This window comes from Drosophila subobscura, chromosome O (assembly GCF_008121235.1).
Source record: "Drosophila subobscura isolate 14011-0131.10 chromosome O, UCBerk_Dsub_1.0, whole genome shotgun sequence".
Lineage (NCBI taxonomy): Eukaryota > Metazoa > Arthropoda > Insecta > Diptera > Drosophilidae > Drosophila > Drosophila subobscura.
In genome coordinates this window covers 28,874,201-28,887,518 of record NC_048533.1, presented here as the reverse complement: position 1 = coordinate 28,887,518, position 13,318 = coordinate 28,874,201, and the positions used below count along the sequence as shown (strand labels likewise).

General features: G+C 46.6%; 3 protein-coding genes across 11 annotated transcripts in view; 2 read left to right on the top strand and 1 right to left on the bottom strand.

Annotated features, from left to right (window-relative positions):
- Nucleotides 1–7,826, bottom strand: part of LOC117897985 (rho GTPase-activating protein 100F) — a 41,409-nt gene extending 33,583 nt beyond the window's left edge. For 5 of the 9 annotated variants that reach the window (XM_034807098.1, XM_034807104.1, XM_034807099.1 and 2 more), the window contains exons 1-2: nt 6,204–7,818; nt 459–797 (exon numbers count right to left, since the gene is read on the bottom strand). In XM_034807098.1, the coding sequence (XP_034662989.1) occupies nt 459–545 (87 nt within the window). In that variant the 5' untranslated portion in view covers nt 546–797; nt 6,204–7,818. Of the gene's footprint in view, nt 1–458; nt 798–6,203 lie in introns of all 9 variants that reach the window. The other 4 variants (XM_034807108.1, XM_034807109.1, XM_034807106.1 and 1 more) reach the window with 2 other exon arrangements.
- Nucleotides 7,827–8,222: 396 nt separating this feature from the next.
- Nucleotides 8,223–9,898, top strand: LOC117897993 (ferrochelatase, mitochondrial). Its single transcript, XM_034807119.1, has 5 exons — nt 8,223–8,365; nt 8,418–8,805; nt 8,870–8,971; nt 9,030–9,351; nt 9,409–9,898. The coding sequence occupies exons 1-5, from the start codon at nt 8,329–8,331 to the stop codon at nt 9,727–9,729; spliced, it is 1,170 nt and encodes a 389-aa protein (XP_034663010.1). The 5' UTR covers nt 8,223–8,328; the 3' UTR covers nt 9,730–9,898.
- A 264-nt stretch (nt 9,899–10,162) lies between these two features.
- LOC117897992 (solute carrier family 52, riboflavin transporter, member 3-A) lies at nt 10,163–13,268 on the top strand. Its single transcript, XM_034807118.1, has 2 exons — nt 10,163–10,869; nt 11,752–13,268. Exons 1-2 carry the CDS (start codon nt 10,757–10,759, stop codon nt 13,103–13,105), a joined length of 1,467 nt encoding a protein of 488 aa, XP_034663009.1. The 5' UTR covers nt 10,163–10,756; the 3' UTR covers nt 13,106–13,268.
- The last annotated feature ends 50 nt before the right edge of the window (nt 13,269–13,318 follow it).

Here is a 13,318-nt window from a genome sequence, read left to right as displayed (position 1 = left end):
GTGGAACAGGAGAAACTTATTATTAATGCGTAATTAATAGATCTTCGATCTGCCGTTATCTTCATCTTCATTTTCTTGTATTAGCTAGTGGTGCAGTCTCAATTATTGTTCGCTCATTGCACTGCCCACTGCACCGAACAATATTTACAGTTTCTTCGCTCTTTAGTTCTCTCTTTTCGTTATCTTGCTGCTTGGCCTTCTGCTGCCGCTAAGCTGCTCTCCGGCTCTAGCTCTCTCTATTGCTCATATCTGCGTTATCTTGCTCACATGAGCTCTCGATCTCAAAGCACTAAATCTTCTCTCTCTCTTTTTGCACTTACATCCCCCATCAACGGCGCTGCTAACTAGCTTTTAACTCCAAGCTTACACCTAATAAATTGCATAGAAATTATGCACAATTTACACACATAATAATAGTAATAACTGCAGCTCAGCAATAGTTTAAAAGCTCCACTCACCTTTCTACGTCCACAACAAAGCATTCTTCGCACACGCGAATTTCCAGTAGCTGCTTTCAATCGAGTAAACTTCTTCTTCCACTGCATTTATTAGTGGGTATCCGAAGGGGGAAATTGTTTTCCTTTTCGTTGGCCCTTCTCCTTTTTAGGTCGGGTTGTCCGCGGTGTGGCAACTGTGGCTCTCCTTGACTCTTGCCAGCTCTTAACTAACCGTTGATGAGACTGGATGCAATGTGGACGATGGCATTGATTAAATGCTGCTGAACACGTGCCATTGGTTGCTTATAAAAATTGATATAAAAATGCAAGTTCCAGTTATTCGTTGCTCGTGTTGAGTTCCTGCAAAGAGCAGACGTAATAATGAGTTAAAAACTGTCAAAAACTGGGGAGCCTCCAAACACATCAGCAAGTATTTACTGTCACTTGACGCACACACACACAGACTGGCAACCAGACAGACAGGACACACACACACACAGCTACACTCTGTGACAGGCATCGTGTGCGTGTTTAACTTAATGAAGCTTTACACTTCGCGAGCCTGGGGCTCTCCTGCTCCTGCTCCAGCTCCTGCTCTTCTGACATGTGTCATATGCATTTGCCTGACAGGGCGGCATTCGAAGCACTTGGACAGACGCACATACACACTCATACATACATATGTATGTACGTGTGTGTGTGTACAGACAAACATTCTTGTATTATGCATACATCGAGTAACTGTCTACGTCTGATTTTATGGCGCTGATAATGCAATGTTTGCCCTGCTCCTTAGCCCTGTCCTGTCCGTGGCCAAATAAAATGTTGTTCGCTAAGCAGACAGATAACAAGGGATAAAGGGGAGTGGGTAAAGCAGAGAGCTACAGAGAAATACAGAAAAATATGTAAAGGAAATACCCTTTTCAGATCTAGCTTCAGAAGTTTGACTAGAGGAAGTCTGCCCTATGGGATGTGTAAATATCTTTAAATTTTTCTACAAGGCAAAAGGCTATTGCTCTTTGGCGCACATCCTCGACCAAGTGAACTACATGTATTGGCGGATAAATCCCTACTACTACATATACATAAATACATACATATTTACATTTTTACATATTTCTGTACATATTTTATGTAATGCTTTTGCTTCATTGCCAAATGATGTGCCAAATTATCATAGCCCATCATCCAAGCAGGGTATATAAAATAGAGGACATAAAAAAAGGGCGGACATAAATGGGTCGCTTGCTGGCCGCCCTGCTGACATTTTGCTCTGGCCGGCCCTAAAAAGTATGCAATACATTTCAGCACTTGTCATTGCCTCGAATCGAAATTCCATGTAGGCGAGTGCACACACACACACACAAGCTAATATTTATGTAAATGAAGGAGCCTAGGAGCCGGCTGGCTGGCCTTTATGGCTAATTGTGTTGGCCTGGTTTCCGCAACTTAAATTCGCCTCCAGCCCTGCTCTCAGATCCCCTTTGATGCCCCTTTAAGTTCTTGTGCAAGGTAATGGAAAATGTTTACAGCATAGATAAAAATGGATTTTCATTGCACTTGCACAATAAACAATAAGTTAACACTTTTCAGCTGCTTTTGCTAATGTCTTTGGCAAGTTTTCTCCCCATATTCGAGCAAAACAAAAGGGCCCTGGCCCTGTGCACTCCTAATGAATGTTGATATAATTTTTAATTAAAAACTATTTGCTGCCTGCCTGGGTACTGTTGCTCTTCCGCAGCCAAACACTAGACACAGAGCAAAGGCGAAAGAGAATTGTTTACACGACACGAAGCAGCAGAAGAAGGCAGTTTGCTGTGGAGTTGCTGAGAACTTGTGCAACTGTTTAGATAAACCCCAGTACATAGATGTTTCCCATTTCCACAGGGAGAGATGAGGAGCTGGAGCAGCAGACTTGTCTGCTCTTTGGAATTAAAGTTATTAGCGCTGCAAATCCCTCAGGGCATAACACTGTGGTGGAGTCCCTTTTCAGTGCTGACACATCCTACAGAGAGCATCGTCGTCTGGTCAATACAATGCCAGAGAGCGAGAGAGCAGAAAGCAGAAGGGGCAGCAACCGCAGAGAAATAGAAAATCAACGGCAAAGAATTTTTAATTAAGTGGCCACCAGGCATATGGACACCAGTCCCAGCTCGAACTGAACCAACTGAACCGCATACATGCCAGCCAGCCTGATGATGTCGCGTTGGAGACCGCGTCATCGTCATGGCGAACACGTATCCGTGGCCGGAGTCGGGGCTCTGGCACATTGCCCACAGCTTCAACCGAGATTTTGTTGCCATAAAACACTTTGTCTGGCACCGCCTCTAACCCCCCTGCACCCCTGATCCGTAATTGCAATGAAAAATGTTACAATCGTGCTCGGGACATTCAAATGTACAAAGAAGAATGCCCCATGCATATGTTAAAGGGGTCCAGGTCCAGGTCCAGGTCCAGCTGCTGCTGCTGCTGCTGCTGCTGCCCCGGCAACTGATTTTCTTGGCAGTCTGCAAATGCAGTCAGTCAGCCGGCAGCATCTCCGGCCCTTCAATGCGATTGTACTGGCGTGCAACGGAGTAGAAGAATTTCTATTCATAATTTTCTATTGCAAAAGGGACAGAGCGCACACAGGCAGACACAAGACACTTTGTGTCCTGGGCAACAGCAGCGACAAAGTACAGCAATCAGCAAGGAAAAAATGTTGCAAGGGTGTTGATGAAAACAGACGCAACAACAGCAACAACAACAACAGCAATTACAACATTTAGCAGGCAGCAAAACAACAACAACAAATACATGAGCAGCTTTGGAGTAGAAGGGAGGAAGAAGTCGCCGGCCGCCACTGGCAAATGGAATGTTGTCTAGGCACGCATAAAATTTATTATAATGACATCATAAATTCTAGCAGCAAAACGATGTAAGTATGGTATATACATATGTGTATGTGTGTCTGTGTGTCTGTGTGTGTGCATAAATGAGTGACAAAGCTCCACGCAGCGTACCGCCCTCGGGCAGCAGAAATTGCAAATCATTTATCAAATAATAAAAAACAGCACAAAAATATACGCAAAACTCAGCAAAAATGCTAAAAAGAGAAATGGGAATGCTTCTTGCACTGCAAGGAATCACAAGTAGCTCTTAAAGCGAATGGAATACTTAATGAATGATCGTAAAAATAGAAATAGCTGCGCATATAAGAAAAAACCACTCAACGGGAAGTTATTTCTGTGGTAAATGATCTTCTCCGAATGTGTATTTTGATTGTTTATTTAAGGGTAAACAATGGGCTGTGAATTGTTTATGTGTGCTCTATTTTGTAAGCTTTAATGGGGTCAGTCTTGAACAATGCAAAGAGAAATGTTTGGAATGCACAAAAGTGCGCAATGCAACGAGAAGAATAAACAAAAAAGTCTAAATCGTTTATTTAATTTATCTAATTATATTTATGTACTTATTCGACACACAAATGTTAAGTGCAGCCAGCGAAAATATCTACGAAAATTGTACAAATTTCCACTTGGATGTAAATATGTAAATCAATAGTTTTTCCACCCAATTGAACCTTTAACTATCCAAATCTTAGTTGCCTCTCTCTACCTTCCTTACAGTTATCCCATACCCCTGTTCCACACACATTTTCGATCAATATATTTGAACTTCACACCCCCACGTTTGTCAGTGTAAAGTGCACCCTCCCAGATAGGGAGGTCCAGTGTGGAGCAAGCATAGCGGATTTATCGATTGCTCTTTTTTCGGTTTGTTTTTGTGTGGATCCAATCCTAACCCCATCGCATTTTTGGATATTGTTATTGCTGCGTTCAAGTTTATCTCCATTTCGTGCTGGCAGCCCCTTTGGCGCAGACATTAACTGCCATGTAGTGGCACCACCCAACAAAAAGACGAGACCCACCACCAGCAGCACCAGCAGCACCCAGCGACGACTGTCACAAGGGTGGAGACTGAGCGGCACTCCCGGCACACACACTCGAACACACTGAAACACACATGCATTCGTGGCGCCCCATGTGGCATTTGTTGCCGCTCTCAAGTCCAGAGCTAGCACGCTGCTTTGTCACCAGGCGCCAGTGCAGGGCGACTCGCCACAGTCGCCACGGTCGCCACTGGACAGAGTGAGAGTCGCGTTAAACTACCAAAAATATGTACAAAACCATGGAAACCAGGACCAGGAAAGCCGCTTTGCCCACTGTGTGTGGCAAAGGCAGAAGCAGCCAGGCAAGGGTTTTATCTAATTAGGGAATGCAGATGCAAAAGGATAAAATTACATACGCTGCACGTCAATGGGATGGGAAACTGTTGATGATAGCACCAAAGCGCACACACAGCGTCTCTCTTTGCCTCTCCCACACACACACTCTCTCGCTCTCTCTAATTATATTATTAAAGCAGCAGCATAATATTTAACATATCAAACGAGTTGCAGAGCAATCTAGTAAATGTTAAGCAGTTATTATTTATGGCATGAGTGCATGTCCCATTTCTGAGTTAAATGCTGAAAATGTTGTAATAGTAAAACCAGAAATGTTTCCTTTCCTTTCTAAAATGATCTCTTATCTCTAATCAATGTCCAAGTTGTAGGAAATGCTTTCCCCAGATAAACCTTGAGTAAGTAATGAATTCCCTCGTTTATCTGTTTGCCTTTTTCCACTTCTCTTTCTCCTTGAGTTACGAGTATTATTAAGATCTCTCCATTTTTTGCAACTTCATTTCTGTAAACTATTTGCCACATTTACTGCCAAGCACCGTAGCTATTTTTCGAGGTTTTCCTTGAATTTCCGCCTCTCGTTTTGCTCTCAACATTTTCTATGATTTGAAACCCCATACGAATTTTTTTCCGTCTGTTTGCCTGTAAAATTGGAGCAAAGCTCTTAACTCTGAGGGTAGTTTGGTGGGTCCTGGGGGATGTGGTGGTGGCGGTTTGAAATGAAAAAACAAAAATGCAGAAAAAAACATTTCTGATTGTTAATGTCGCGGTTAATGTTTTGCTTTTTGCTTTGTGTCTCTCCTCTCTCTCTCTCGCACTCTTCCCTCCCCCTCAGTCGTACTTTGTCCCTTTTTGTGCTGTATTTTTCATGGATTCTTTTTTTTCTGGCTGTTGGTTTCTCAAACGGGGGGCTGGACTGTGAAGACTTTGATGCTGTGGGCTGGTGTAACAGCCACATATAAGACTTCTCATTCTGGGCTCTTCATTGTTTTGATGAAATGTTCTGTTATGATTGCGGAGGGGGTTTTGGTTTCTGCAGGCATTCCTTTCTTAATTAAAAAATGAAATAATTGAAATTTCCGGGAGCAAATGTAATAAAGGACTTTAACAAGAACGAAAACAGCGCAGAGCCAGAATAAGTATAAGTGAAAATTTATCTTCAGAAATGTAATCTAATGTTGGGGAATGTTACAAATGTTCGCTGAGACTTTGAATGAGGAATTGCAATCAATTGGGAATTCCATCTGCTAAAAGGAATTGGAATCTACCAACAAACCCCTTACACTCCGGACACTATTTATAGTTCTAAACATATCAAATCCCATTGTCCCTTCGTTACATTGAAGGACATCAATGACATTTGCATTGATCCGGATTACGCTTTTCATTTAAGTGGGAAAATCTAACAACTAACGGCCACTTCACACAATCAACTGTCATTCCACATCGTAGGAGCTTTCCGCCCTGAATAGTTTGCGCCTTAAAGGATTTATCCCCCATCATAACCCGCACCCATGCCCATACCCTTGCCCGTGCCCACTCACCTGCACTTTGCTACAGGATGCCTGTCCTGAAGGCTGACGCTTGATGCCCGACGCTCGACGTTTTGTCTAATCCGTGCCAACGGTTGGCCGAGTTATGAAAACATGAAATCACAAATTGCAAACAACATCATCATCATCATCGTCATCATCAGCCAAAAGGAGCGAAAGGAGGTGGATGCACCCGTAGTAGTGGCCAGAGGGGGGTGTGTGGGGTGCTGAGAGCAGTAGCCGGAACCGGAGCCAGCTGCAGTAACCGGTAGTAAATGTGCCGTGTTGTAAATCTGATGCAGCGTAGAATACTCCGTTACTCTTTTCGCTCTCTCGCTCTCTCTCTCTCTGTCTCTCTGTCCTTACCGTTGTCTCTCTTTCCTCTCACTCTGTGTGAGTGTCTTTTTATTTCGACTTCGATTTGTTTTAATTTCCGCTGATTCTAGTGCTGCTGCTGCAGAGCTTCCGGCACAACGCTCGTCCGTCCGTCGTTCCGTCCGGCAGTGACAATGTGGGGGTGGATGCGACGAGGATGGGGCTACGTGGATTTGGTAGATGTTGTAGGCGCTGCTGTAGGATTTACTGTTAGAGACAAATTGCTGGTTCGGTGGTCAATGGCACGACGCTGCATCCTTGCACTTTTTGGGCATACTCTGCACGCTGCACTTTTCTCCCAGCATACCCTGCACTCCCTGCTGCTGCGGCTGTTCGTTGCTCGTTTCTCGTTGCCCGTTTCACATTTTTCTCTCCACTGGTGCTGCTGCGAATATTGCGACTGCTGCGACGACTGCGACTGCGACGTTTTTGCTGCGGCATTTTTTGCGTAACTTGTGAGCTTTTGCACATTTCACAGTTAATTTCGACATGTTCGCTGGCGAGGGTTTTTTTTGTCCACGAAAAAATTGCAACTTTCCAACTTTTGTTTTATCTCTCTCTACTTTTCTGTTATCTCTTGTATTTCTTTGCTTTTAATTGATTTTCGCACGTGTGTGGGTGTGAGAGTGTGTGTATGCACGAGTGTGTTTGTGTGTGTGTGTTTTTGATGCAGCAGCAAGCAAGCAACGGAATGCGTCCGAAAGGCAATGCGAAGCTTTTGCTTGTGGAGCGCGCTTTACTACGTACCGAGTGCTTCTGGCCTGAAAATGCGAATTTCCTGCGCTCTACTCCTACGTTGCATGTGTATGTGTGTGTGCATGCGTATGGATTTCAGTATGAATTTCAGTATAATAAAATATCCTGTTTGGAGGGTCGCCCGCTCCCACTTGCCCACTGATAAAACACTCTGAGAGCACGTGCAGAGAGAGGGTTCATGTGTGTTCTGCGTCTGCGCTGCAAATTTGGAGCAAGTCCATGCTTCGGGGCGAACGGCGATAACACAACGACGACTATGACTCCCACCAACACCAACACCACCACCACCGCCGCCACGGAGCAGCCAGCCCTATCACTCTCTCTCCCACTCACTCCTTTCTCTATGCTTTTTTTCACTTTGCTGCGCCGCGTTTTGTCTGCTATTCTTTGATACTTCAGCACATTATTACACGAAACTATTTCTCACGCCGGATCTTTTCTTAGGGTCTTTTCTATATGTTACTGTTTTACAGTTTCCAACGGCTTTATTTTATATTACTTGGGGTCCTGAATAACGACTAGCAAACAGTGTGACCGCGGACTATTTGACAAAATATACCAATTGAATATACTGAAATATACGGTATCATTGTCAAAATATACTGAATACATAACGAAAAAATTCTTTATTTTACATGGTAATTACACGGTAATTACATTTATATTTAGAAAAGGGTAGAATACTAATATTTCTTGTCGGGTCTTTGAGAGGCAGTTCTATTATTATTTTTCAGTTTTGTGAACAATTTAAGCACTGAAAACTAGCCTTTCTCGTGGGTAATTTACTCATAAATCGAATAAAATTATAGTTTCATTGCGGAGAGCTTTCAATTGGTAGAATTATTTCTCAGAACATCAAATTCGAGGAATCTGATATTCTTTGGTATATTTGCGGTATATTTCGGGGGGTCAGGCGGTATATCTTATCGATAAAACCGCGGTCACACAGCTTTCCGGTCATTCAAGTGCAATATTTTTATTAGAAAATTTAAAACTTTTTAAAACCATGTTTTGGCATAACAGAAACTTGTGCAAGCTGGCCAGTGAGTAGATGCAATTGAGGAGCAGACAATCTCTTAGCTAATCCCCTTCCAGGCAATGCCGTTAACTTTGCAGCGAGCGCCAGACAGCTCAGCGGTCAGCGGCCAAAGACCGCTATCCTCATGCTGAATATGGGCGGACCACAGAGCACCGACCAAGTGCACGACTACCTGCTGAGGATCATGACAGACCGGGACATGATCCAGCTGCCGGTGCAGAGCAGACTGGGTCCCTGGATCGCACAGCGACGGACGCCGGAGGTGCAAAAGAAGTACAAAGAGATTGGCGGAGGTTCCCCCATACTCAAGTGGACGGAGCTGCAGGGTCAGCTGATGTGCGAGCAGCTGGACAAGCTGTCGCCGTCGACTGCTCCCCACAAGCACTACGTGGGCTTCCGCTACGTCAACCCGCTGACAGAGAACACCCTGGCGCAGATCGAGAGGTGGTTTACATAAGAGAAAGTTTTGATGCGTTTTCGTGGGGATTACATTCCTGTTCTGTTCCAGCGACAAGCCGGAGAGGGTGGTGCTCTTCTCGCAGTATCCACAGTACAGCTGCGCCACATCCGGCTCCAGTTTCAATTCCATCTTCACCCACTACCGCAGCAAGTGAGTAGCGAAACGGCCGGGATGGAACATTTACTTAATGCAAATCCTTCTTCGGCAGCGATCTACCCGCCGACATCAAGTGGAGCATCATCGACCGGTGGGGCACACATCCGCTGCTCATCAAGACCTTTGCCCAGCGCATTCGCGATGAGCTGGCCAAGTTCGTGCCGACCAAGAGGAACGATGTGGTCATCCTCTTCACTGCCCATTCCCTGCCCCTGAAGGCGGTCAACAGGGGCGATGCCTATCCCTCTGAGATCGGTGCGAGCGTGCACATGGTCATGCAGGAGCTGGGCCAGACCAATCCCTACAGCCTCGCCTGGCAGTCCAAGGTGGGACCACTGCCCTGGCTGGCCCCGGCCACGGATGATGCAATCAAGGTGGGCGCTGGCGCAAACACTCCTCCAATGAGAGACTTTTATTGATTTCTCTTTCAGGGTTATGTGAAGCAAGGCCTCAAGAACTTTATACTCGTGCCCATCGCCTTTGTCAACGAGCACATTGAGACCCTGCACGAGCTGGACATCGAGTACTGTGACGAGCTGGCCAAGGAGGTGGGCGTGGAGGAGATACGCCGTGCCGCCGCCCCCAACGACCATCCGCTGTTCATCGACGCGCTGAGCAACATTGTGGCGGATCATCTGCAGTCCCAGCAGTCGGTCAATCCCAAGTTCCTGATGCGCTGCCCCATGTGCACGAATCCACGCTGCCGCGAGAGCAAGCGCTGGTATCAGCAGCTCTGCAGTGCCTCCCACTAGGCATCCCGTCTGGGATTACATCGATTTCCGCGGAATGGCCTGCACCGCTGAGCCGTGCCAGGCATTCCAAATGCATAATCATACAATTTTCACATTTCATTGGGTTTTCTGGGGATTGGCATTTCATTTGGCTTTCATTTACGTTTGCATTTGCAATAAAACAAAACAACAAAAAAGACAGTGCACAAAAACAAAGATCGAGACTTTGGATACCCGAAAGAACATGGAAGCAACAACTCCAAACGGTTCTCTTCATTGCAAAGCTCTTCAAAAACTGTAAATACTACCCGAAAGCGTATTCTGTGTGTGAGTCTATGCATGTGTGTGCCCACTCTCTTTCGTTTCGTGCGCTTGCTCTCTTCGATACACGTGCTGCCGCTCTCAACGTTTTTTTTTGTGCCGACGGCAACGAAAACAGCTGTTCGGCACAGTCAAGCTATTTTATTCTCCACTTGTTTGTTATTTTGCGACGCTTCGATCGAATTGGCTTTTGCCGAGTTCTGAGGTTTTCAAATGGACAAAACAATCCGCCAACGCTGGACGCGCTTCATCCCGGCAGTTAGCATACAGAATCCTCTGCATTTCGCACCATCCTCATCAGCCGACTCCTGCCGCCACACGCACATTGCGTAACGGAGCCCTGAAATTGGAAAAGACTTTTTCTGGCAAGGGCACAAAGTGGAACTTTGACTTCGTCTACAAGTATCTACATTCATGTACATATATATTCGCACCAGATCGAATCACAGTCATTAATCAAGAGAAGCGGCCGCAGTTTCCAATTGGGGGAAAGCTTTTTCAGACTCCGCTGCCCTGCCGATCGACAGTTGTGCCCGTGGGTCCAATTAAGCCACGCTTCTCGAAGAGTGCCTCGATTGATGCGATTGTTTTGCAGGCACTGGCATTTTCGAGCTGCTGAAACCCATTGCATCCCATAGTACTACAACATTGGCTGAAATCTAATCTGGCCATCGTCACAGCAGATCATAAATCCATTCGAAGAGTACCAGAGAAAAGGCCTGACAATATGAGCGGCTACCAGAGCAGGTCTGGAGTCGGCAACGCCAGCCAGTCCGGGCCAGTCTACGGCGTGATCTCAACGTTGGACGACCCCAGTGCGGTTCCTTCCGATTTCGCCAGGTAAGCGTACGATTAGCTGTAATTTTGTGTACCTCAATGTGAGCAGAAACCAGTTTCAGACGAGCTTAAAGCTCCAAGTGCTTTCTCTCGCTCGCTCGCGCTCTACCGCAACTCTTTCCATGGGAGTTATGCTAATTACGGGAACGAAAGCAAGCCCGTGACGTCGTCGCTACGTTGTGGGGTCCATGAATGGGTTCCGATTCCAATTTAGATTCTTATCTTCCACAGCCAGATACTCGAACGTACGTGCAGATAGTAATGCCCACAGGCTAATTGAATTAACAGATTAGCATTGGATGTGACCAATTGCACATCAATTGAGTATCCACTTCAATGCTAGATTAGGCCCAAAGATATATCCAATCGAAAGTGGAATTAATTTTGGTCGGGTGTACCCACTTGTGTGGACTCCAAGTGGAAGAACATTAACCGCAGAAACCATAATCGCGTTCGGGTTATCTCTTCGGCAAAAGACACGGACATAATGTACAGCCTGATGCCGTTTGCTTGGACTTGATAATGATTTTGTAAAGCTTATCTGAGTCGTGTGTGGCTTCAGCTCTAAGATATACTGCGCGGCATTCCATTTGCAATCAAATATGTCATTTATGGTTATTTATTTCGGCTACACTTATCGAGCCATTGTGTCTGTGATTCGATCAGAAATAGCGCTGAGACTTTGCCAAATTGGAACAGCTTATGGCTGCTGCAGACACAGAAATTATTGTAGAAACTGAAGATAAAACCTCAACAGACAGACATGGATGACTCCTAGTGATAATCGCTGTGAGAATTCTTAATGAGGCCACATAAAATGTGCCCAACAATGTTGCAAGCACGAACCAAAGTAATCTAATCTACTTCGTACTCTTCTCCTTCCAGATGCGCCGTCGCCGAGCCCAGCGAGAGCGAGCTAAGTGTATTCCTCACCTGGCGCACCATTCACAAGAAGATGGAACAGAAGTACTGCTCTGCGCTGAAGAATCGCAGCCTGATTGTCGATCTGCTGGCCATATTCTTTGGCATCGGCACCTGGCTGGGCGTTAATGGCACCTTCATACAGCTGCCGCTGCTGGTGGACGAGGCGCCCGAGGGCTGGAGTCTGCCCTCGTACCTCAGTGTGATGGTGCAGATAGGAAACCTCGGGCCGCTGCTCTACACGGCCATACAGAAGTACTCCCCGCGCAAGCTCAATGATGGCTGGACCATACACGGCGTACTGCTGGTGGGCGCCATCTCCTGCCTGCTCACGGCCTTCTTCTACAATCGCACGGCTCAGGTGAACGGTGTGGATCACAGCGTGGCACTGCTGGTGCTGACCATTTTCACGGCTCTGAATGCCTGCACCAGCTCGGTGCTGTTCATGCCGTACATGGGACGCTTCAAGGAGCAGTACATGGTCACGTACTTCATTGGCGAGGGACTGAGCGGCCTGCTGCCGAGTGTCACGGCGCTTATCCAGGGCATTGGCGAGACCTCGCAGTGCGTGCTGGTCAACGTCACGGAGAGCGGCGAGGAGATCTTCGAGCAGCAGAAGGTGCCGCCGCACTTTGACACCAAAGTCTTCTTTCTCATCCTGTTCGGCCTGATGGTGGCCAGCTACATTGGCTACACGCTGCTCAACGCACTGCCGCTGGCCAGGACGGAGTACGCCAAGGTGACCGTCAGCGAGGGCAACAAGTACGTGTACGGCGAGGCGGACAATCAGTCGCCAGCGGAGAAGCTGACACGCGGCCAGTACACCTACCTGTTGCTGCTCATCGGAGCCATCTCCCTGTTCAGCAATGGAATGTTTGGCAGCATCCAGTCCTACTCGAGCGCTCCGTATGGCTCACGCGCCTATCATCTGGCTGCCACTCTCAGCGTGATTGCCAATCCGGTGGCTTGCTTCATGGCCATGTTCCTGCATTTTACCTCGCTGCGCCTCATCACGGTGCTCTCTATCATCGCCGCATTGCTCACCAGCTATGTCTTCACCACGGCTGCTCTCAGTCCCTATCCGCCGTTCTACGATCATAGTTTCGGCGCTGTGCTGGTCGTCGCAGCCTGGACCCTACTTCTGGGCATTGTCAGCTACACCAAGCTGGGCATTACGACTGTGATGCGCGCCCAGGGTGGCCAGTCACTGGTCTGGGTGGGTTCCATCACCCAGCTGGGCTCCACCATTGGCGCTGTCTCGATCTTCTTTGCCATCAACTATACGAACATGTTCCAGGCGGCGGAGATGACTTGCTGAGGCAGGGACATTGCATGAAGTGGATATCCCAGGGATGAATCGTGATTTTTATAGATGTTTTTTTACTGTAGTTTTAGTGTGATATTTTTCAGATATGTATTTCTACTTATATCGTCACAATGAAGACAATAGTATACGTATTAAGTTCCTGAACCTGAAGAGTTTTCATTTGCCAAGATGTGGCAACTAAAAGCTGTTCCATGGGATGTCAGT